The sequence below is a fragment of the Apus apus genome, chromosome 8, assembly GCF_020740795.1.
Source record: "Apus apus isolate bApuApu2 chromosome 8, bApuApu2.pri.cur, whole genome shotgun sequence".
Lineage (NCBI taxonomy): Eukaryota > Metazoa > Chordata > Aves > Apodiformes > Apodidae > Apus > Apus apus.
Window position 1 is genome coordinate 13,684,789 of NC_067289.1, and position 22,531 is coordinate 13,707,319.

The following is a 22,531-nucleotide window of genomic DNA, read 5'->3' on the forward strand; positions in this document are numbered from 1 at the left end:
GTAGAGGTGCTTCTCCTGTGGTTTGACTTTAAATAATTTTAATATCAATGTTTTCATGCTGAGGAAACAAAAAACACCTCAAAATACACCCCTTGTCCTTTTTATTTAAATACAAGAGCTGAATATTCTACCTGATACTAGAAGCAAGAAGTCTGTTCATTGCCATCAGTAAGCTGGACTTTATGGGCCAAATTCTCCATGAAGTAGTATCTGCAGGCTGTTTTTTGTCTTTGATCTTTTTCTGCAGCCATGACAGATTATGGTTTAGCAGAAATGTCTGTTGGATAAGATGGAATAGAGTTGACTGAAATGGCTCTTGCCAATGGGACAGGAATAGCTGCCAGCAAAGCTGGTGGAAAAGAATACCTTTGTCAGTGAAACCTGCAGATGTCATTCTGATTGTACAAGAAAGAGTCTTGAATGACAGTTGGTCACTTTTGCAGTCCTTTGCCAAAAGGGAGTGGCATTTCATAAGTGCCTGTATTTTTTTTACTATTTTACTCAAAATTTGGTCTCTCTATTCATTGATAGTTTTGTTATAATATAACATGCTGATGTCTGTGAGTGCACTTTGCCAGTGAAAATACTAAGCTGTAAAAATAGGCTGAGGTTAAAAAACCAAAATAGGTAGATAAAGCCTTTTGCAACTGTGTTTGAATTTATTTATTTTACTTCGTAGCTTATGTGTGAATTGGGGAATGATGTTATAAATAGAATATATGAAGTGAAGTTGGAAAAAGCGGGAGTAAAGAAGCCACAACCTGGAAGCCAAAGGTAGTAATTTACTAGCAGTACCTCTTCCTTATTTTTGTTACTTACTTCAGCCTCCAGCTTTAAAAGATGCTGCCACTTAACTGTGTGACACTGCTTTGTTTTACTCTTCATTTCCCCTTATCACCAGTATGCTTTTGCTCTCCCCCTTTTCTCACTCTCTATTGGATATTCCTTCTGATGGTCCCTTTGGGCCTTTCTTGTTCAATTGTTCCTTTTCTGATCTCACGCCGTCCTTTTGATGACAGCTCATATTATCCTGCACTGATATCAGTATGGGCATGTTGGTTTTGTTTCCTGTCTGCTTTCCACAGCCAGCTGTACTTGATCTGAGAGTGCTACTGGAAAGAGGCTCTGTCTGTGTCTTTTGTTTCCAGTAATTTTGTTCTCGAGTTTGACTTTTGGTCCCTGATCCCTAGAATGCTCTTTCTGCCTACGTTGTACATGACCTCTGCTGCTTTACAGCAGCCTTCTAATATGATACTGCTATCTTCCATTTCTCTGATGCCAATTTGCATTTGAAGGTAGTTTCTTAATGTTTTGGTTTGCTGTATAAGATATCTTTTAAAACTCTTTTTACCAGCTTTCTAGTTCTGTTCCACTTGCTGTCGGGTAGTTTTGTGGTATAGAAAACAGTGTTTTATGAAGTGTTGGCAATTTGGAGCCAATTATAAATGTGAAGAATGTAGAAGATCTGCTAGGTGCTCCTTTTAATGGTATCTGCTTTTCAGCAGTTTCAACAGTAATACCTCTATAGCCCCTTTCATCAGTTTGTCACACCTGGTGTGTATGTCTTAACGTGATAACCTCAGATTACAAAAAAAATATTTCAGTGTGCTTTATGGAACTGGTGACTTGTCTCATCTTGAGTCTTACTGTTGTGGTTCTTCTGTGCAATCTTGATGTTCCTTTAATGAATGTTGCAATTTATATTTACCTAAGAAATTAAATATATGCTGTGTTAATAGGTCATTAACAACGTAAAATATGTATAAAGGATTAACACCAAGAAGTGGTAGCTGGACTAGATGTTCATTGTAAGTTCCTTCCAACTGAAATAATCTATTCCGAGTAACATACAGTAGCTAATGCATATTTCTTCCACATACCACTTTCTGAAGTCTCTACCTGAAAGAAAATATACATATATGAACTTAACAAAATTACTTTCTTTTGAGCCTTACACAAAATTTAATCAAGAATCCAGACAGAGTTATACAATGTGCTCCTCTTCCTGAAAATGTGTCATAGGTGTCTTACATGCATTGACAAACTTCAGTTTTGGTTACTAGAATTAGTATGAAATGGATATTCTTGAAATACATGAAAAGATTAGCTTACTAACTCCAGAGATTTGGTATGTGACAGGCAGGAGAAGGAGGCATACATCAGAGCAAAATATGTGGAAAGAAAATTTGTAGAGAAGCGGCCTGCATCAGTATCTCTGCATGAATCTGGAACAAAAGTTGTGCCTCGAAGTCAGGAAGCAAAAAGGCACAGTGGCCCTGAAAAATCCCTTTTGGCAGGGGAACAAGGTGCAGCATCCCAAAAAGGTATTTACATACTTCTCTTGTTAGCTGTAGTACGTGTTCTTTTGAAAGTAACATTTTTTTACTAATTGATGTCCTGCCTCATGCGGAGAAATGGGAATCGACCTTCTAATGGGTCATAGCCTAGTTCAGATGTATAAGGGAGAAAAGACTTGTTCAGAGATGTGCATTTTTAAGTGGGGAAGAGTTTGGAGTGGGGGTGCTTATCATTCAGAAACATATTAACCACCTTCTTTCCTCCGTATTTTCATCCTTCTTAATTTTTCCAATAACCTTCTTTCCTGCCCTGTCCCTTCCTTACTGCCTGCTTTGTGCTTTGCTAACTTGCATGTCCCAGCGGTTGCTGTAAGTAGCGACGAGGCGAGGCGAGAGTCTCTGTTCTGTCCTGATGAACTAGATTCACTCTTCTCCTACTTTGATACCTCTTCAAAACTACGTAGTAGTAAGTACTACAGCTATGGCGTGTTCAGTATTTGCACTAGAGATCCATTGTGTGTGTGGCCATCTCCCTGCCTTTTATCCATTGTCTCCAGGCTACTGCATTGCTTAAGGTTTTCATGAAATAATTTAAGCTTTTTTACTTATCCTGATACTTTCCTTTCTAACAATCTTTGTCATTTATTATTGTAATAAATGTTAGGTTGCAATATGTGACTTCATGTTTTTCTGTGGATGCATTAAGAATATTGAATCATTACTAGTAATATTTTTTAAACTATGTATTCAGGACCAAGTATAAGAGCTTGCTTTATTATCATGGTATCTGTGAAGAGCAGGCAACTTACAGTCTGCATAGTAATTACAGTTTCTCCTCAAAACAGTACGAAGCAGTGACAGTGGGATCCAGCAGAGTGCTGATGACAGCAGAGAACACCTTGCCTCTACGGTGTCATCCAACAGTTTGTATGAGCCAGGTACGTTAGGCTTTGCACTTGAAGGGGAAAATGTAGTGTGTTCTTATCAAGGAGAGTAGTACTTGGTGGTCATTTCATATCTCTTCTATCCTGCTGGGCTGAAACATTTTTTAACAAGGCTAATAATTGTTTGATTGACCTTTCTGTCCTTCAGGCATGGTAGTAAGAATGACACTGAGTCTTTCTAAACGAGTTCAGAGAATTCTGCTTTTTCTAATCGGATGATACTGAGCCATAACTTTGTTCTTTAACACATAAAGAAGTGCTGCATTTTGATACAAAAAAGTCTCCACAGAAATGCACAATCCTTTTATAAACAGTTAAATCCTTGGAGATGGAATTCCTGTTAAGTCACAGATAATAGGCTTTTATGTTATTTGAGCATTCTTGCTTAATTTTTCTGCTTTCTGCTTATGTGGAATTGACCGTGTCTTTGAACATTACCCGCTCTTTAGTCAAATTATGACAAAGCGATTGAGGAAAGTATGTGCTATCTAACAATAGCATCCTGGGTTTACAGATGTATTGAATATGGCTTGTCAAAATATCCAAAACATTTGTTTGTAAAGCAAACTTATTCTTCTACATCAAAACAGTCTTCTGAGGTAGGTTTTAAATCAAGTAGTTCACAGTTGTGGTTTGTAGGCAGAACAGCATGTGGCTTGGATCCTTTCTTTGACTGCAGGGTAGAAACACTTCTGATGCTGTAGCTCGTGAAAGCTTATATGTAACAATGTCTTTATCTCCCAGACTTCACTCTATAACTTATTGAGATGAAAAGAGAGATTATGCTTTACTCCAAAAGATTATAGCAAAGCAAGTGCTTGGTAAATTACAATTATATCTTTTAGCAAAAATTAGGTCAGAACAGTTTTAGCCTCATATTCAGTTTTATCAAGCTGTTGCAGATAAAAATGTATTTGCATGACTAGGTCTCTGCAGGAAATTAGTTTTTTTCATGTCTTGCAGTATAGGATGAAACACTTTCATTCTTAGAAGTGGTGTGGAATAGGTAGGTTGAAGGATATTCACACATGCCAGTAATGTGGAGAGAATGTTCTCTGGGCAGTAATATTTCCATGAAGTGGCCATGCCTGAATCCTGGAACAAGCTAAAGGCATTTGTGACTTCTAGCAGAATGGGGCAACAATGCACAGCATTCCATAAAACCTGAGCTACCTTACGGTAGCTTTTTTTTTGGTCAAAATTCCAGGAGGTACCTTACAGAGATTAGATAAGCAGTTTTTTGTTGTTTTTTTGTTTTTTTTTCTTTTCAGAAGGAGACAAGCAAGAGTCTCCTGTGTTCTGTGACTCCAAACAGCCTAGTCCAGGATTGCAGCTGTATCGAGCTGCCTTTGAGAAAAATCTTCCTGATATGGCAGAAGCTTTGGCCCATGGAGCTGAAGTAAACTGGGTCAACGTAGAAGAAAACAAAGCAACACCACTCATTCAGGCAGTGCGAGGGGTATGTGATGCACTGCTCCAACCGATGTGGGAGGAGGGGAACGGGAGTAATCGGATTATTTCTGTGTCACTGTTCCTTTGGAACTGCTTCCTTTGCTAATGAATGATAATGTGATGCTGAAGTTGTGTCTACCATGTTCCCTCAAAGTTGTTTCTGAACTATTTTTTTCCTGTTAATCCTTTGTTTGAAATTATATAGCCTAGTAGAGCTTAAATTTTATATGGAAGCAGGTCTCTTGTTTCCTTTGCCACATGACTTGGTATCGATCAGGAAGAAGAGATTTTGCTCTTTTTCCAGAGAACTGGTGCTGAATTGTTTCTTGGCTTTTATTCCGTAGGGTTCATTGGTTACTTGTGAATTCTTGCTGCAGAATGGAGCCAATGTGAACATCAGGGACATGAAAGGAAGAGGACCTCTGCACCATGCCACAGTTCTAGGACACACTGGGTAACTCACTGCTCCAGAATTTGTAAATGGCCATCCTTTATTATGGTGGTTCATGTGAAGCTTCTTAATTTCCCTAAATATTCTGGCATTTTTATAGATTTCAGATGATCTAGGTTTTTCTTAAACTCTTGTGGTGAGAGAGGAAATAACATTTTGAAATAGCAGTCTTACCCGCAAGCAAAACACACACCTATTAACTGCTTTGGTCAGTTTTGTTAACACATGTATTTCAAAATGCTTGTTTTGAAATGGCATGAACGTTTGCTGAAGACTCATGAGACTTTCCTCATTTTCTTCATAAATATGATACAAATAGTAGAAACAGTGCTGTGTGAGTGTCAAGGCTTTTTCTGCCTCATCCCACCTGTGTGTTGCAATAAGAGCATATCTCATTTCAAAATGTACTGCATTACATCTTGAGTTTTGGAATCATGGCTTTTAACTGAAATCCTGTTCCAGCTCAGTTCAAATGAGGATGTAATCTGGTTGGTGGTGCCCAAACTCTTTGCATGCATGAATTCTAAACAGAGTGCAAGTTGACATCTTGGGAGAGTTTAAGACTTAAGCTTAGGCAGAGTGCCCTCTTTATGTAAAGATGAAGAATTATAATAGTAGAGAAAAATGAGATCAGTTTACATTGGGTAAATCAGACCCCTGTGAACTGGGTTCTTCACTTTAATTGATTTATCCTGCTTAACAGTTCTTGTCTGACATGGTAAAAAGGTTGAGGTTTTTTGGTTCTACAACCTAAGGTGGCTCAGGAAGGTAGAGTCTCACTTCTAAAGGGTTCAACTCCACACTGCACTAGCATGATTTGACTTAGACTGTCTCTCTAATGTGGATTAAATAATTAAAGATTTTCCTTGCTACTTTATCATCCTAGTTGTTGTAGATGAATAGCACTGTTTTTATATGACCAAGAGATCTTTGGTGGGTGATTTAAGCCAAATGTGTTGCATCCAGCTTGCATTTGTTTGCTTGTTTCATTTATTGTTGTGAAAAATATTCTTAAATGCTTTTTCTAAACAGACAAGTGTGTTTATTCCTAAAACGAGGAGCAAACCAGCATGCCACTGATGAAGATGGGAAAGATCCATTGAGTATAGCAGTAGAAGCTGCAAATGCAGATATTGTAACATTGTAAGTTGTATGTTCTGTTTTTAACTAGGTAACTAGGTTTTCCTATTCTGTTTCAAGTTAAAAATACAAGAGATGTCAAAATTTCTTGACATAAAACCAGGGACAGCAAAAGAAAAATCAAAAGGTGCACTATCCATAGATGACCTCACTGGTGTGAGGCTGAGGAATGCATTGTAGCTCTTGAGTTGCAATCGTTTTTAGTGCTTGAAAGGTGACATTGTTCTCTTTGTTTCCTACCTCACAGGTTGCGCTTAGCAAGGATGAATGAAGAAATGCGTGAATCGGAAGGACTCTATGGACAGCCAGGTCAATACTCCACTAATAACCATACTGAAATGCAGTATAAGAAGTGTATTCAGGAATTTATCAGTTTACAATTAGATTCTTAGGACCTGAGGGAAATTTAAGATAGCTTCAAACAATGTTTTTATAAGCAACTGACACATCTTAAAGCCTCATTGAAATCCACTGGTGTGACTTTGTCAGAGTATTTAGGGGGCCTAAAAGAAGAGTATTTAAAGTACATTATTATAGTAGTGTGAGTTAGTACAGCCATTACTAACTTGCTTTTGCTGGTAATTGTCCAGTTTTCTCCTTTTGATGTTCCATTGAAATTCACATAATGTTAGGATTTGCCTGACCTTACTTAACAGCAGCCTTCTGACCCAGGTTGCTCAAAGACAGTTGAGGAGTTTATCTTATTACAGGATATCATTCTTCCTCTGGAATTATCCTCTTGAAAAAAAAAATGCTTGCACACCAACATAAAAATATACATCAGATATTTTACAATAACTCCAGAAAGAAACAGGAAAGTGTTATTTTATTTTAAAACATCTTTATTAAGATACAAATAGGAAACAAAACATTATCATTTTTGTGTGTATTTGTGTAAGCACAGTATTTTACCCTTTTTAATAAAAAAGAAAAGAATTGGCAGGTAGTTGATCCAACTGGTACAAGAAAGTAATAAATTACATTTAATGAATATGTGCAACTTTTTCCTCAGGCACTCAGTCCAAATTTACACTGTTCTGGTGGGATATTTTTGCAAGCCATTTATTCTATTATGGTATGCTTCCATAGGAACCTCATCTCATCTTGTGCAAATATCAGTAATGGTTGACTTGATTGTCAACTTAGACAGCTAAAATCATGCCACTCAACCTGGCAGCAGTGAAAGGCAAAACATATTTTTAAGATTGAGGGGTGAGTGGTCTTTGCTCACTCGTGTAAAGTCCTTATGTATTTTCCACTGATTCATAAGGATTGTGGGTGTGCTTATGTCTTTTACCAGATTGGGGCTAGAATATACACAAGGGGCAACACTGAGTCTCATGCCAATATCCCCAATGAACTCTGTTAAATAAACACTATTTATTTCATAAAGTTTCTCATTAAGAATAGATGTTTTTCAAATTTATTTTTAAACAAATCTTCTAGGAAATTAAAATTAAAACAATAGAAGTACTGTAAACACTCAGACATGCTTTCTTTGGCAGAGAAACAGATAATTTAGAAGTATATACTTGATTATGAGCTTAAATGAGGAAGAATTCCCCTCTCAGAAAATGCAGCAGGCTACATATAGAAAAAAGTCTATTGCCAGTCTAGCTGATTTCAATGTAAAGCTGTTTTTTGATATAGTACCTACTACTTCACTAACAGGCTGAAGGTAACATACTGAGGTATTTGAGTCTCCTCATTATTATTTTAAGAGGTAAAACAGTATTGGTCTCAAACAGCAAAATTCCTTTATTTTAAAGGAAGGAGGTATTTTGAATTAAAAGCTTTGTGCTAAATAATAAATTAGTATCTTAGGTCATTTAATGGACCTTTCACAAATCTAGAATTATTATAAACTAGAAAATGTTTCTATAGTCTGTACACAAAGCCTCAGCTGGTTACTAAATGTTCCAAATGTTAAGTACAATGTTTGATTCATAACAAATAAGAATGTGCTTAAACTAGAGATGAGTAAGACAGTTTTTCCTGGCATCTTGTTTAAAATACTGTTTTAGTCAGATTCTTCAATTAGGTATCTAAAAAGCTGGGTGTTCTTTCATTGACAGTATCTTGACCTTTTTATCAGTTTGTATTAGATTAGAATCTAGAGACTGCAGTTGATAGAATCTGATCCAGATATTTTACAGATGGTATCTCATCCCTGTAAGCAGGAGAGATTGATAGTGGCAAGTAGAGCTGCTACAAGGGGATAGAGCTTGCCCAAAATTAGGGAGAAAGGGGGTGGGATATCATTAACTATTGAAATTCAGGCCACAAGCTGTAGCACAGTGTCCTAGCCAGGAAATCTTGCCATATTTTTTATAGCATAGCCCTGTTCTCCTAGATTCTTGCTGAAGTCTCTTTTGAAGTAAATACTGGAGTGTCTGCTAGGCTAGAGGGTTGTGTCACTGTAAGCACAAGCCTGTCCCTGCTGTCACAAGGAATGATACCTTGATGTGCTCATAGAGGAGGCAGGTCTTTTTCACTGCATTCACATGTTAAATTATTTGTGCTGCCCTGATTTTAGAACTCCTTTCCAAAACGGTTATTCTAGAAGAAAACAAGGATTTTCAAGATGATTGTATGTTTCTGGGAGCTATGTGAGGGTAAATACTGCTGTATGAGCTTGCTGTCATCAGAGTGAGGCCAACTGCCTATTTCTCCAGTTCAGTAATGTGGTCAGCAAACAATTATTAATGCAACTCATGGCATTAACGTGTCTGATTTAAATATACCTGGCTGATCTGCACTACTGAGAGAATGTATATATTGCTTTGCAAGGAACAGTTGGTCTTCCAAAGTATTTCTAGAATGGGAACTATCTGAAACTAGGTTGTTCCACAAGAAGTTAATTTCTGGTGGTAGAAGCCATACGCACCATTGTACTGTTTCTTATGTAACACTTGAGTGCTCATCTTCTGGTGCTACAGTATGTTCTGCTAACTATTTGATATTAGCATTGCTACTTTTTCTTCCTATCTTTTCTTGAATGTATGATGTGTGCCTTTTGAGTTACTCTGGTGTTAAATGGTAAAGCAGTGTTACAGTATTTTTGTAAATAAAACCTGCACTTTAGGGAAAACATTGCTTGGAAAGAGAATTTCCAGAACTCAGTTTTAAAGTAGGATTTTAAAATAATGATGAGGTTTACAGCATTAAGTATTTCAATGCAGCATACAGACTAAAGGGGCACTTTATTTTAGTCTATTTTTGTATGTAATATTTTTGTTATGTAATAGAACCAAAACCAGAGCCACAATGTATCTTGCAGAAATAGCTTTTGTTTTTTCTTTCAAGTTAATATGAAAGAACCAAATATGGCAACTTGAACTATAATACTAGTTCACCAATGGAACCCACTTCTGTATTAAAAGCATAATTGCTTTTCTCATATAAGCTTGATTCTGATTTGTGCTCTTCCTAGCTGTTCTTTTGGTGAATGTTACAATTCCCTTCATTCTGTGCTTATCTCCCAGTGCCAGCAGTTATCAGCAACCATTACAATAAAATGTCCTGTGCCTGCTTTGTCTCTAGAATATACTTGAAACTAAATCTGAAAACCAAAAGGGAGCAGTGACACACTAGAACTAACTTTTCCTAGTAGAGCAGTATGCAATGTATTGATCTGTTAAAATCTGGGAAGAATCTTGTTGTTACATTTTTATATAAACCCACATACTATGCATGTTAAATATTTCTGGAGGGTCAGTTACCATTTCTGAAACTATTTTCAAATCAATGGAGTCTCTTCTCCAAAGGATAATAGTTCCAATACTGGAAATGTGCATCAAAAGGTGGAAAAATAAGTGGAACTTTTCACTGTAGTACAAGCTTTTAAACCAAAAAAAATCCTTTAAAAAAACTGCCCTTTGGAAAAAAGTAGTGGAATAATACTTTTCTTCTACAATCATATGGGGGGAATCTAAATGTTCCACATACATGATGAGAGAGATTTTGGGTTGATTTCTTTGTCATGCTGTTAATCAAGCTATCAGCAAGGAACAGTAGTGCTGGGATCTTGAGTCCTGTGTGGTCATCTGTGTTGGGAAGGCAGTAAAATTTGGATGTCTGCATAGCTCCTGATCAGACCAAACAATTTTTGCATTTAATTCCCTTTGAAGGCAGTAGGTTATGGTTAATGTTTTAATATGAAACCTGAACTCAAGGCCCAACATGCTGCAGCAGATGAAAAAATGTAAAAATGTCCCTCTTACAGTAGTAGGAGAGTGACTTGGCAATGACTCAAGAAGTAACCATTCCTGAATATGTGTTCCTGTACAGACAGGGAAGGGGAGGGAGACAGGCCTGGTGGAAGTGGCTGCCATCCCTCATTTTGGAAAATGTCCTAGTCATTGGGTTGTGTTTAAGCACAAATGGAGAAGATTAAAAAAAAGCAAGATATTTAAGGAAACGATCATCACTCTTATAGATAATACTAAAAGTTGTAATGAATGTTCAGTAATACATGTGAAAATTTATATTTGCTGAAATAGTAGACCAAAAGAATTTATAAACATTGATTTCCTAAGACGGATTATTTTTTTAAATATCCTTTTGCTTGCTGATTGCTTCTTTCATAGATAGTTCTGTCTGGCTGTATGACTTCTGACCTCTGTTTCCAAGGAAATCTTTATTTACACCATAATTATACTTTTCTGAAGAAAATCTTGGTTAGCACCTCTTCACATAAACAAGGACTTTATTCTTTAACAGCTAATAAACATTTTTATTTTTACATTGCTTTAAAATGCTTTCATTTTTCCTTTCTAACTCTGAACTTCCCTCTGTGTGGCTGCCTGCGAGGTACTATATCAGGTATAGTTTGGCTTTGTTTCGTTTGCATCTACAGAACTTGCATGCAAGTGAACAGTCCCAGACTTCACATTAGCATCATTTCATCTATGAGTGCTCTTTATACATTAATAAGTGTTACATAGTAATTGGTAGCACAGTAGGGCATTTGTGCAATGGTCAGTGATGTTAACTGTCACAAATGTTTAAAACCATTCTCCTTTTCTTTTCTACCTAGGAGATGAAATTTATCAGGACATTTTTCGTGACTTTTCTCAAATGGCATCAAATAATCCAGAGAAGCTAAACCGTTTCCAGCAGTCAGATTCCCAGAAGTCTTAAGTGTCAAGAAGAAGAACCTGACCCTTGTAGTACAAGTCTTTTTTTTTTTTTACTTCAACAGAATGAATTATATGCATTTTGTTAGATAGTTTGGATAAAATAACCACTCTAACATAGCTTTAGATTGTGGTAGCTGGGGAAATGTATGAGTTGTTTTGCATTCTACAGTATGTATACCTCAGCAGCTGAGGGAAATGTTTAAAAAAAGGAATATCTGCTAGCTCAGTATAAAAATAGCACCTATTAGCAAGTAGGTTTGTCTGTGGTTGGTAGGTGACGCCAGGCGGGGCAGCGGTGCGCGTTGCAGGCGCCGGACGCGGGATGATCAGAGCAGCTTTGCTGTTCCGTATCACCTGCTGTCAGCTGTTCTCCCTCGTGTCGTAAAGAACGTGCCTCTGACAAAAAGGTATGGGTTGCATTTTCTGGGACTGTTTAGAATGGAAATGGGGTAATGTCTTACTGAGTTGTCCTATTTGTGGGCCTGCAACTTAACAGATTCTCTTGCTCCTAATGCTGACTGTGGTTAGAGGTAAGATGTTAGTTACAAGACATGGCAATTTCTCCTCTTGCAAGCTCTCAGTGGAAGCTCTAACACCAGGCTGGTCTTTACACAAGTGACTGCGGGTCAGTCACAGTAGGTGTATATCCTGGAGGACCAAACTTCTAAGAGCAATCTATTTTTCTTTTTTTTTTTTTTTTTTTGGTGTTCTTAAGTTAAACTTTCTGTGCAACAAGTAGACTTTTAAATGAGCATGTGAAACTTTTCATGAAAAATAAACTTAATCCTGCTGGACACGATGTGGGATTTGTTTGCAGTATTTGGACATCAAAGCTTGACATTTGAGACATGAAAGTAAATAGTGAGCCAATGGAGTTTGTGCAGAGCAGTCCTGCAAAGCATCTTTGTTACTGCCTCGTTCTGCTGTTCTCACTAATAGCCCTAGGCTAAATATATAACATCTCATATTTAATGCAGCCACCCTAATTTTAGGGCAATCAATCCTTTATGTCAGGAACCAGTATCCTTTATATAAGCTGCAAAGATGTGAGGGTTTAAGTGTTGTTTAAACAAAAGTGTGCACAAGAAAACCTGGGAGTTTCACTGCATATTTTTGTAAAGCAATGAAAGAGCACAATCTCCAGCTGTTTTGAGGGCAGCAACACAACTTTGCTTTGTTCAACAGTGATCTCCATTCTGCTGATGTGCACATATAGATGGTGTCTGTAGATAAATTCTTATGTGTCCAGGTTATTTAATACCTAGATAGTAATCACCTGAAGCCCTAGAACAGCAGATGCAATTATTTGTCTGTCCCGTGGACAATTTAAGGAGAATTTTTAGGTCAATGTGAGTTTTCAGCAATCCTAATAGCCATGGTATTATGCCCACCTGCTGTTTAAATGTGTTGAGGAAATGAATTGGCTTTTCTTCAGGCTGGCTAAGATAAGCAAAATTGGTTAAAAAAAAATCTGTAAACTGTGGTAAAATTAACTTTCTGGCATGTTAAGTTTTAACAAGGAATTTCAAATATTTATAATTTTGCATTGTATGTATAATAATGCATCAAATCTGGATGATTATTGCTGCAAAGTTAATAGCATTTTAGAATTGTCCAATAGATTATTTTTGCAAGCAGTAGAACCTTACAAAGCAGTTCTTGCTTTGTGTGTGGTACAGTTATGCTAGGAAAAACAGATTCTGTCCATTTAAAGAGTGCATTTAGTCTGATAATAAATTTAGGAATATCACCTGTAAGGAGTAATTATAGTAAGTTGTTTTTAAATAGCTGTTAATGAAATGATAATATAATTCCTAATCTGCAGTATTTAGCAGCAGCAGATATTTTAGTAGATCGTAGAGAAAGTAAAATTCCCAGTGTTCAGATGGGACAGTGTAAGATATGACTAGGTACAGCATACACTTTAAACATAGGGGGTTTTAAAGTTTTCTTCTGCATCCTACATGACAGGCAGAGTATAATGTGATTGGCTGTAATGTGAAGCTTAATGCCATAATCACTATCAGTCCATGCTGCTGGAAAAATGTCTGATACACATACTTCAAATATCCACTGGTATTTTCCTTCCTAGCCATAAAAAAAAAACTCCATGGCAAATTTTGAAGGATGACTTCCTGCAGACAAAGTTTCTTCCCTGTAGCCATGCAGATCCATGTGCTACATTTATGAGTCTCATCTGGGAAGCAGTATCAGTCTGATTATGCTAAAGGACTAATAACATACATGAACCACAAGTATATTAGTATTGACAGGAGCTGTGGAGTTTTAATGGTTCGGGGAGTACGTATGTTACTTCTGATCCTGCAACCTCATTCCTCAATCCTTTTAGGTGTGCTAGAAAATCCAGTATAAAATGAATTCAGTGAAAGATTTTTTCAGGTCACGTGCAATACATGTGTTAAGATCTTGCTCATCAGCAAGAATGAATATGCCACTAAGCCATGTGAAATGTGTTGAGAGCTTGGTCCTACTGGCAGACTCAGTGCTCCAGGACCTCAGTAACTCATAGGATTCAGTCCTTGGTAATAAAAAAAAAAGTATGATTATCTCTAGTACTCTGAAGATCACGATTTCTGTACTGAGTTCTGACTCAAGTGCTAATCTTCTGCTCAGTCATATTAGGAAACTTCCAGTTTTATTACAATATGAATTTGAGTATAACTAGATTACTAGACAGTAAAGATCCACAGTGAGAACTTGTACTTTGTACCAGATCATGGAAAGCTTCAATTCCAGTTCATGTTTCTCTGTAGGTATTAAGTACAGCAGGTCTTAGTTGGTGAGGTACAGAGCCATAGATTCCTAACATAGTTTAAAATCAGCTTTCACATGGATTTTTAATAATTTACTACCTAGCACATTGAAAGATTGTAAAATTTTTCCTGGCCAGAATTATATCATGTGACATCTGGAAAGACAAATATCAAGAGGCTCAACATAGATTCTAATGTGTCTTGATTTCAGAAGTATAATTTACTTATGTTGCATGCTGATTAAAATTGTTTGTAGTCTCTCCGTAGGGGTCTGTATTGTTCAGAAGGTTTCATATTTTATGTTAATGTCATTCAGTGCATAGAAACTGAAATTTCTGAACTATCATTTTGAATCATGCCACTAAATTATATTTAGCAGGCTGGAATTTGTTCCCATGAATATGGGTGAAGATGGTAGATGGCAGAAGTCTAGCTGTGCTTTCACAAGCTGTGCAGTATGAACATGTGTTTCCATTGTTCATTAGTATACTGTAGACTTCAGCCTCCCTACCAATTAGGGCCTAATCCAAGAAATCACTGAAATTGGTAGCAGACTTTCCACTGAATTAATAAATTTTGGATTGTACCTTTTGTGACCTCTAATGTTAGTGTGTTAAGGGATCCTGTATTAATACTGCATTTTCATTTTGTTGGGGTTTTGTATTTTACCTGGTTATATACTGAGCTGAAATAGTTCCAGAAAATGCAACCAGACCTTCCAACTGCTGTCAGAAAATCCCCTTACAAGAGGAACTTTCTCCTGTTTTGCAGTATGATATCAGTACACACATGTTGTCCAAATTATTAGTTTTGAAAGAGCAAATGCTCTGTAGCATTGAAGGAAAAAAAAAGTGAGAAGTAGAATTAGTGTGGGGTTGTCTGTGATGTTTCCAGGACTGGTGCTTCTCTGCAGCCATCCCTTCCAAAGTGTAAATGTTAACTCTGTGTTTTGATCACAAGAATCTCAAATGACACAATGCATATAAAAGGACCATTTGATAGAATTACAAATAATGAGTGAGTCTCCAGGACATGGTATTTTTACCCTGTCAAAAGGACTGATTATTCAATACATTTAAAGCATTTTGAAAGTCAGTTTTGCAAACTACCCTCCCTTCCCCTTCACAGATGGACACTTCTTCCTACGTCAGAGTCTATGCCACGAGTTTGTGCACCCTGATGGCCAAAATGTTCTTGCTGTCTTGCTTGCAGAAAAGCACATTTTAAAAACAGGGACAACTGCAGAAAGGCAACACAGGGGAAAAGGATTAATGTACCACTTTGGTATATCCCCTTTCATACGCTTGCTTTATCTTTCTGCACACAGTATTTTCTTGTTTCTCTTCCCATGGAAGCCTATGATAGAGGAGGAAAAAATCCCTCTCAGTTTTGTTAGCAACCCTGATTTTTTCCATGTTTTGATAGAAATCGCTGGAATCTCATTGTTTCCTCAAGCAGCGAGGTTCCTCTGTCTGAAATCACGAACTTTTGTTCCCCCCCCGCTGTACCTGTAAAGCGCGTGTAACCAGCCCCCCCCCCCCCCCCCCCCCCCGCATTTAACGACGCTGTAGACTTTGTATCTAAAACTCGAATGTAGTTCCTCCGCAGTTTGTCATTGTAAATGAGCGACGCGCGTTGTCACCTTTGTAGTTAACCACCTGTACATGCTGTAAGGATGTAAATACTGTCCTTGATTAAACCTGTCTCTGCGCTGAGCGGCCGTCCCTGCGCGGGGCCGGGGCGGGGCGGCGAGCCCGGCATGGCGGCGCTGGGCCGGGGCCGGGAGCGGGGCTGGCCGCGGGGCTGGCCGCGCTCCCAGCCCTGGGCCCTGGCTCTGGCGGCCGCCCTGGCCGTCTGCGCCTTCTACTACCTGGGCGGCGGCGGGGAGACCTTCTCCAGCGCGACCCGCCGGCTCCGCGCCACGCCGCCCGCCCCGGCCCGCCGGCCCCCGGAGGGCGCGGCCCGCGGCCTGCACCTCCTGCTGATGTTCACCAAGGCGGAGCGCAGCCCGGCGCTGCGCGGCAAGGCCCAGGCCGCCCTGCGCTCGCTGCTGCGGCACGGCCGGCTGCCCGCCGGGGACGCGCTGCACCTCCACCTCGTCACCGAAGGCGCCAGCCGGGACATCGGGCTGGGGCTGCTGCGGGACCTGCTGCGCGGAGCCGCCTTCCGGCACCAGGTGCGGCGGGTGGGGCGGGGGCCGGGCCGGGAGCGGGGCTGGGCGGCACCGCGGCCTTGCGCCGGGCCTGCCGTGCTCCCGGGCCGGGCCATCTTCTGGGGACCTGCCTTCCTGCGAGCCGTACTGGGAAGCCCCGCGCTTCCTTTGTCGTGCGGACCTTCCCGTAAGGCAAAGGGAGGAGCAGTGAGGCTTGCTGCGCCGAGAGCTCCACGCTGAGGGAGTTTGCTTCCCGTCTGTGTTGGAGAAGGATGCGTCTCCCCGGTCTCCTGCATCTTCTGGAGGGCCTGTGCATGAGCTGAGAACCCACGTTCCCCGCTGCTGCTTGCTGGGAGGGGTCCTGGTGCAGCTCTGCGATGTCTTGCCCAGCACTGGTGTGCTGCCTGGCCCAGGGACAGCTCTGGCAAAACACTTGTGCTGGAGCGGAGCAGTTGCTCTGAGCTGTGCTGCTTCTCTTGCAGAGGCCCTGTTGTTAGCCCTGGTTCAGGGTCTCAGTGTAAGGACCGCACGTGTCTGGGCAGGCACCCCTGTGTGCCTGTGCCTGCCTTCCTGCCCTCTGTCCTTCTCAGAAACCAAAACGCTCTGGGCAGCCAGGCCTGCATTGCTTCTCCAGGGGGACACAGGCCTGCGAGTTAAATGTTGTGTGGGGTGGGAGCGGGAGGCAGGGGCATGCAGTGACACGTCTGTTGCGGGTGGGCCTCTCTGTAGGTGCTTGTGAAGCCTGGCTCACAGCTCGGCAAGTAGGTCTTGCTCTAAAACTGATCTCTCTTGGTTGTGACCAAGCAGTGTGGGCTGGGGAGCTCAGGTGAGATCTCACTGGGATCCGCTCAGTGGGACAGCTGCTTCTCTCTCCCCTGGCAGACCCTGATGTACCCTGGTTTCATCAGCTAGCCTGGGGCTGGTAGTGCACTTCACATCTATCCACTTGGTTTGAGGTGGAGTTCTAGAGAGCACAGACCTTTGCATGCTTCTGAAGCAGGTAGCCTCACACTTAGCACCGTGACAGTCTCTGGTACACAAGCAGGTGAAGGTGCCTTTTTGTTCTTGCTGTAGCCTATCTCATTCTTCTTTATCAACGAGGAAATGTCACTGTAACTTGGACCTCTAGTGCCACTAAACATTGAAGCTGGTTGATCCTCACTCTGGTACTTGGGTAGCTCCAGCAATAACTCATCTCTGTCCTGAGACTTCTCCTTTCTTGGTTTCTTTTGGTGTCCTCAGAATACTCTCCTGGTTCTTACACTGTTCTGCTAGAGCAGATGCAGAAACAAGGCCTCATAAAGTGCTTAGAGGGCAGCTTGAGCTGAGGCAGGATTGATAACAACCATGACCATAACTTACTCTTCAAAAGGTTATGGTTTGGACTCTGCTTTTGGAGCTGCCCTTGTCCTCTCCTCCTTGCAGAGCTGGATTCAGCAGAGTCCTCTGTTAGGGTGAAGCCCAGGACTCAAACCTGGATCCCAGCTCTTGGTTTTGGGCCAGCTCTCATCTCTCCCTGAGCAAAATCAGGAGCTTTCAAAATCTTCTGGAGACTGAAGTGACCATTTGCAGCCCACCAGGGTAGGAAGTGGAAAGTGAGAATAGGGGAGCTTTAGGATGCACTGCAGTTGGGATAAATGGGAGCAGCTTGGGTACAGGGCAGACCTGGGCTGTCCCAGTCGCAGGGTACTTGTGACATGGCGTCACCAGTCCCACAAAGCCTATGCAGATGTGTTCCAGATGTGGTATGAGGAGCACAGGGTGCTGCCTGCGAGCAGCAGATGGTGCTGCTGCTCCGCCATGCGGTGCCTGGGTCCTTGTTCCGCGTGGGGTGGGGAGCAGCGAGGACGGAGGGTGTGGGCTGGGAAGCACCCGCGAGCAGCTGTGCCGGAGGAAGCACTCGCTGCCTGCTGGCACCCGGCGGGACCCGGCCTTCCTGCCCGTGTCTCGTCCTCCCAGACCCAGCTTGCAGAGCTTCTGCTTGGCTTTCACCAAGGTTTCTATACTGGCAGTTGCAGAGAGCATGTCCTGCCCTGTGCACTGCACGGTGATGTCTGCGGCCTCTCCTGCTTCCCAAGGAGCTGGAAGTGGCCCAGGAGCAAGCCTGGACACGTCTTAGCAGCCGATACGATGCTTACAGAGAGCCCCAGCTTGCCCCATTTCCTGCAACTCAGGACTGCTCAGTCTGACTCCTTGGGCTGATTCATATAACTTATTTATTCTCTTCTCCTCCAAGGATAAAATTTTCTGCGCTCTCTACACGTTGCTCTTCCTGGTTAATAGTTTAGATTGGTCTGGCAGAGGATGCTGCCAAACTGGCTTCTCTGTGGGTCTGGCACTGTGCAGGGACATGCTGGGATGACTGAGCTGCCGTGACCCTGTGCTTACAGGAGAGCTGGAAAGATACCTGGTCTGAGAAGGAGGGAAAGTTAAAGACAAATGATATGTTGGTTGTTTTTTTCTAGTGACTCAATTGAGGGTGTCTTCTCAGTGTGGGATGTGTGTTTATAAAACTGCTTGCACAGGAAACCCCTAGAACTTACTTATGTCCTCAGCAAATGTGGTCGGATTTAGCTGTGGGGATTTACTGAAAGCTGCTGCACAAATAAATAACGAAGTACAAAATTAGCAGCAGATCAACAAGCTGTGCTCAAATCAGCAGTGTGGAGAGGAGAAGCCCTTGCAGTCCTGGTGAGGCTGGCTGACCTGTGGCTGCGGAAGGAAGATTCAGCTGCTCAGGAGCTGGCTTTGTAGAAGTGCCTAACCGAAGGGTGGGCAAAAAACAGATTTTCCTGTGTTCTTTGGCAGGGCATGGAAGGCAGATGATGCTGTGTCTGGAGTTTCAGGAGTAATTTTCCCATTATTTTTGTCCACTAGTGTTAGGCACTCTTCTTGTTTCTGAGGTGACTTGGATTGGTGTGACTTTTTTTCCTCCTGCTCAGCTGTTTTCTGTGTGCCATGCAGACCTCAGGCTTCCTTTTCTGGCTGCAGAAGGGCAGTTACAGGTGCTTATTTCTTCTCCATGCCTTTCCAGTCTGGCCAGACCCTGAAGCTGTCCCTATGAAGCTGGGCTGGGAGAAGAGCATTATGCATTCATGGGGTGGTGGTGCTGGTGGTGCTCAGCTCTATGTACAGGAGAATTACCTGGAAAGTAGCTGTGTTTTGCTGTTTGGTTAGCTGGGATCACTGCCATCAGCAGCACTTGGTGCTGCCAATCTGCTTCAGGTGCTGCTGTTCTGCTCCCTGCAGCCGTGCTGTTCTCCTGCCCCTTCCTGCAGTGCTGCTGGCTCTAACCATGACGGCAAAGCCAGCCATGCAGCTTGGCAGGGCTGAGGCAAGATGCTGCTGTCATGTTCCCAGTAAGGGAGTTTCCTCCCCTGCAGTGTGGTGGGGGAGGGTTATGTCTGCTGTGTTATCCAAAGCCAGGTGCAGCTGCTGATGAGCTCTCCCAAGGCACTTTCCTGGTACATGTTGTTCTGTGGTTTTCCTGCCGTCCTCCTGCAGGCCCTTGGCCCTGAGCCCAGCAGCCGGGACACCAGCAGGGTGGCTGCCATGCCGAGGGACACGCTGGCTGCAGAGCCTGTGCAAGGGCTCTCCTACAACACCCAGCTGGTGGCAAGGGCCCACACTGAGCCCTCAGCCAGGGGCAGGTGTGTGGGGTGCCCTCCCCAGCAGGGGGGCTGTGCCTGTCCTCCAGCAGCACCCCTCTGTACTTGCCTTGTGCAGCGCACTGCCAGTCCCACGAGTGGCTCCACACCTCTGGCCAGCTCTGCTCTGACATGAGAGCAGTTTGCTCTGGGTAACGTTTTCTGCAAGAAAGAATGGGAGGAAGAAGCTCCAGATCACTCCCTGCCTCTGTCTCTGTGCCAGCCCCGCTTGGTGTCAAAGCCCCACGTGCATCCCATAAAGAGGATGGTAATTGCACCAGCTCAGGTGTATACTTGATTTGGTTTAGTTTTAAAAAAGCAAACACTCTGTCTTGAATTTTTAAGTGTATAGTGTAGGGTTCCTTGCTCTTAAGCAGTTGAAGCTTTAGTAGGAAAAAAGAGTGAAACCACAGAACTCTTGAATAGTTTAGTTTGGAAGGAACCTGTGGAGATCATGGGGTTCAATTCCCTGCTGAATGCTTAAGGAAGTGTCTCTGTATCCCTCAAACAAGGAGCACAGGCTCCTCTTTGCAAAATTCAAGTACTGCTACAAAGCGGTGTCCACACTGGCCTTCAGTTCCTGCTGGGCTCTTCCTGCTTTCCCTGGGGTAAAGAAGGCGGCGCTGACCCTGAGTCTCCACACTCAAGTTCCCGCATTCCCCCTTATCCGCACCAGGGTTGTGTCCCTTGTCTCTCGTAATTACCCTCAAAATCCCTCCTGTTATCTTGCGTGATTCAGCGACCTGCATCCTGTGTAGATAATGAGCAGCAGGCTGCAGGAACATGAGACTTCGACCAGAATTAATTATAAACTTGTAAAATTTCAGTAGCTGACAAGGTACAATTGCAGTTGCCTCAGTTTCTGGCCCATAGCCATGACCTGCACTGGTGTTCCAGGGCTGGTTCTGGTGTAGCAGTGCTGAGGATTGCAGAGCATGGCTAGCTGAGCATGGGCAAGGCTCTGGCATATGTGGGCTGAGCTCCATCTAGAGAAGATGCTTGGCTCTGCTGTAACTGCTAGTCTGGATTTTCGTCAGCGTGCTGTGGCCCATTGTCCCTTTCCCCCTCCAGCCCCCGCAGGACGTGCTGCAGAGCTTGACTCCCTGCTGGGCTGATGTTCAGGAAATCCGGGCTGTGTTCCTGGCCCTGTCACAGCCTGCCTCTGTAGCAGGGAGCAAGTCTTGGTCCTCAGAGTAAGTGACGTGGTCTGGCTTGCCTCAAAACAGCAGGATGCCAGAGCCTGGAGCCAGCTGTCACCTCTGCTGATGGACTCCATATGGGAGACCAGATCTGTGGTTTCAGTAGGCAGCGGGAATTGACCAAAAAAACCCCGATCAAACCATTGAACAGACTTGATTGTATGAGTGGATTTGAGTCTTTCTCAGCCCATCACGTTTATGAAATAGTCATAGAAGTCCTGGCCCCGGTGGCAGGGAGCTGTGCAGGGGCCAGGGCAGTCAGGCCCCTTTGTGCAGCTGCAATGCCACCACCAGCAGTACTTGTGCTCTAACAGTCTCCCTGTGCCAGCATAGGCTAAGCAAAGGCCACCAGCGCTGGACCAGTCCCAGACACAGCAGCTGAGTGGTGTTTCTGGTGTCTCTTCTAGGTAATAGTCCATGATGTGAATGAGCTGACAGAAAAGCTGTTTCCAATTGTCGAATCCATGCAGAAACACTTCAGTGCTGGATCGGGGACCTACTACAGTGACTCCATCTTCTTCTTGTCGGTTGCGATGCATCGCATCATGCCCAAAGGTGAGTGTCCACTGTGCAGGCTCTTTTTCTTCTGCTCCAAAATGTTGTCTGCTGCTATTTGAAATACAAAGGAAGTAAATGAACTTTTGTGATGGACTCCCTGGGTTCTGCTTCTTCCTGCAGTCATGCAGTCCCTTTGGTCCAAGACCATCCACATCCAGGTCTCTTCTGGTGGAAGTGGCGGGAGGTTATTCCTCCTGCCGTGAGATGGTAGGAGAGGTGAGGCAGCAGCAGTTGTGCTTGCCCTGTGTGTGTTTATAGCCCCCTTTCCTGGGGAGTGTCAGCAGAAAGAGGTGCCTCGTGTCCGTGGCGCATTGTCTTGGCTGTGTGCTAGCAGGCGTCAGCAGAGAGCGGTTGTCAAGCCTTTCCTCTTGGCTTTGGTGAGCTTTTGGAAAGCTTTGCTGGTTAGCAACTGCTGATCACTTAAGTTTCCTTACTGTGCTTTTACTCTGCTGTTACTGAGTGCGGGAACAACAATAAATCTGCAGGAAAACAAGGCAGCTGGCAAAAAGGGCTTGGCTCAGTTGATGCCATGTTTTCCTTCCCCGTCTGCATGGGATGCTTCTCCTGGGACTGACGTGCTCTCCAGCCTTGGATTGGCTGCACAAAGAGGGTGTTGAATCCCTGAGCTCCAAACCCCTTTCCCCGGAGCTGCCCCGTCCCTGCCTGTCTCTTCCTGGCGCTTGTCCCTGGGCTCTCCCTGCTGGGTGTCCCACTGGCCTGTTGCACCAGTGAGGGCAGCATCCTCTCTCTCCCTGGCCAGCTTCTGGCCCTGTGCC

General features: G+C 42.8%; 2 protein-coding genes across 6 annotated transcripts in view; both read left to right on the forward strand.

The window, feature by feature from the left end:
• Positions 1-12,219, forward strand: part of ACAP2 (ArfGAP with coiled-coil, ankyrin repeat and PH domains 2) — a 59,724-nt gene extending 47,505 nt beyond the window's left edge. For 2 of the 5 annotated variants that reach the window (XM_051626144.1, XM_051626146.1), the window contains 9 exons: positions 680-774; positions 2,140-2,324; positions 2,659-2,763; positions 3,143-3,235; positions 4,513-4,700; positions 5,038-5,147; positions 6,177-6,287; positions 6,532-6,593; positions 11,323-12,219. In XM_051626144.1, coding sequence (XP_051482104.1) covers positions 680-774; positions 2,140-2,324; positions 2,659-2,763; positions 3,143-3,235; positions 4,513-4,700; positions 5,038-5,147; positions 6,177-6,287; positions 6,532-6,593; positions 11,323-11,426 — 1,053 coding nt within the window. In that variant the 3' untranslated portion in view covers positions 11,427-12,219. The remainder of the gene's footprint in view (positions 1-679; positions 775-2,139; positions 2,325-2,658; positions 2,764-3,142; positions 3,236-4,512; positions 4,701-5,037; positions 5,148-6,176; positions 6,288-6,531; positions 6,594-11,322) is intronic. The other 3 variants (XM_051626147.1, XM_051626148.1, XM_051626149.1) reach the window with 2 other exon arrangements.
• A 3,529-nt stretch (positions 12,220-15,748) lies between these two features.
• Positions 15,749-22,531, forward strand: part of XXYLT1 (xyloside xylosyltransferase 1) — a 33,736-nt gene continuing 26,953 nt past the window's right edge. Inside the window, exons 1-2 of the mRNA XM_051626150.1 lie at positions 15,749-16,375; positions 21,605-21,752. Coding sequence (XP_051482110.1) covers positions 15,959-16,375; positions 21,605-21,752 — 565 coding nt within the window. The 5' untranslated portion in view covers positions 15,749-15,958. The remainder of the gene's footprint in view (positions 16,376-21,604; positions 21,753-22,531) is intronic.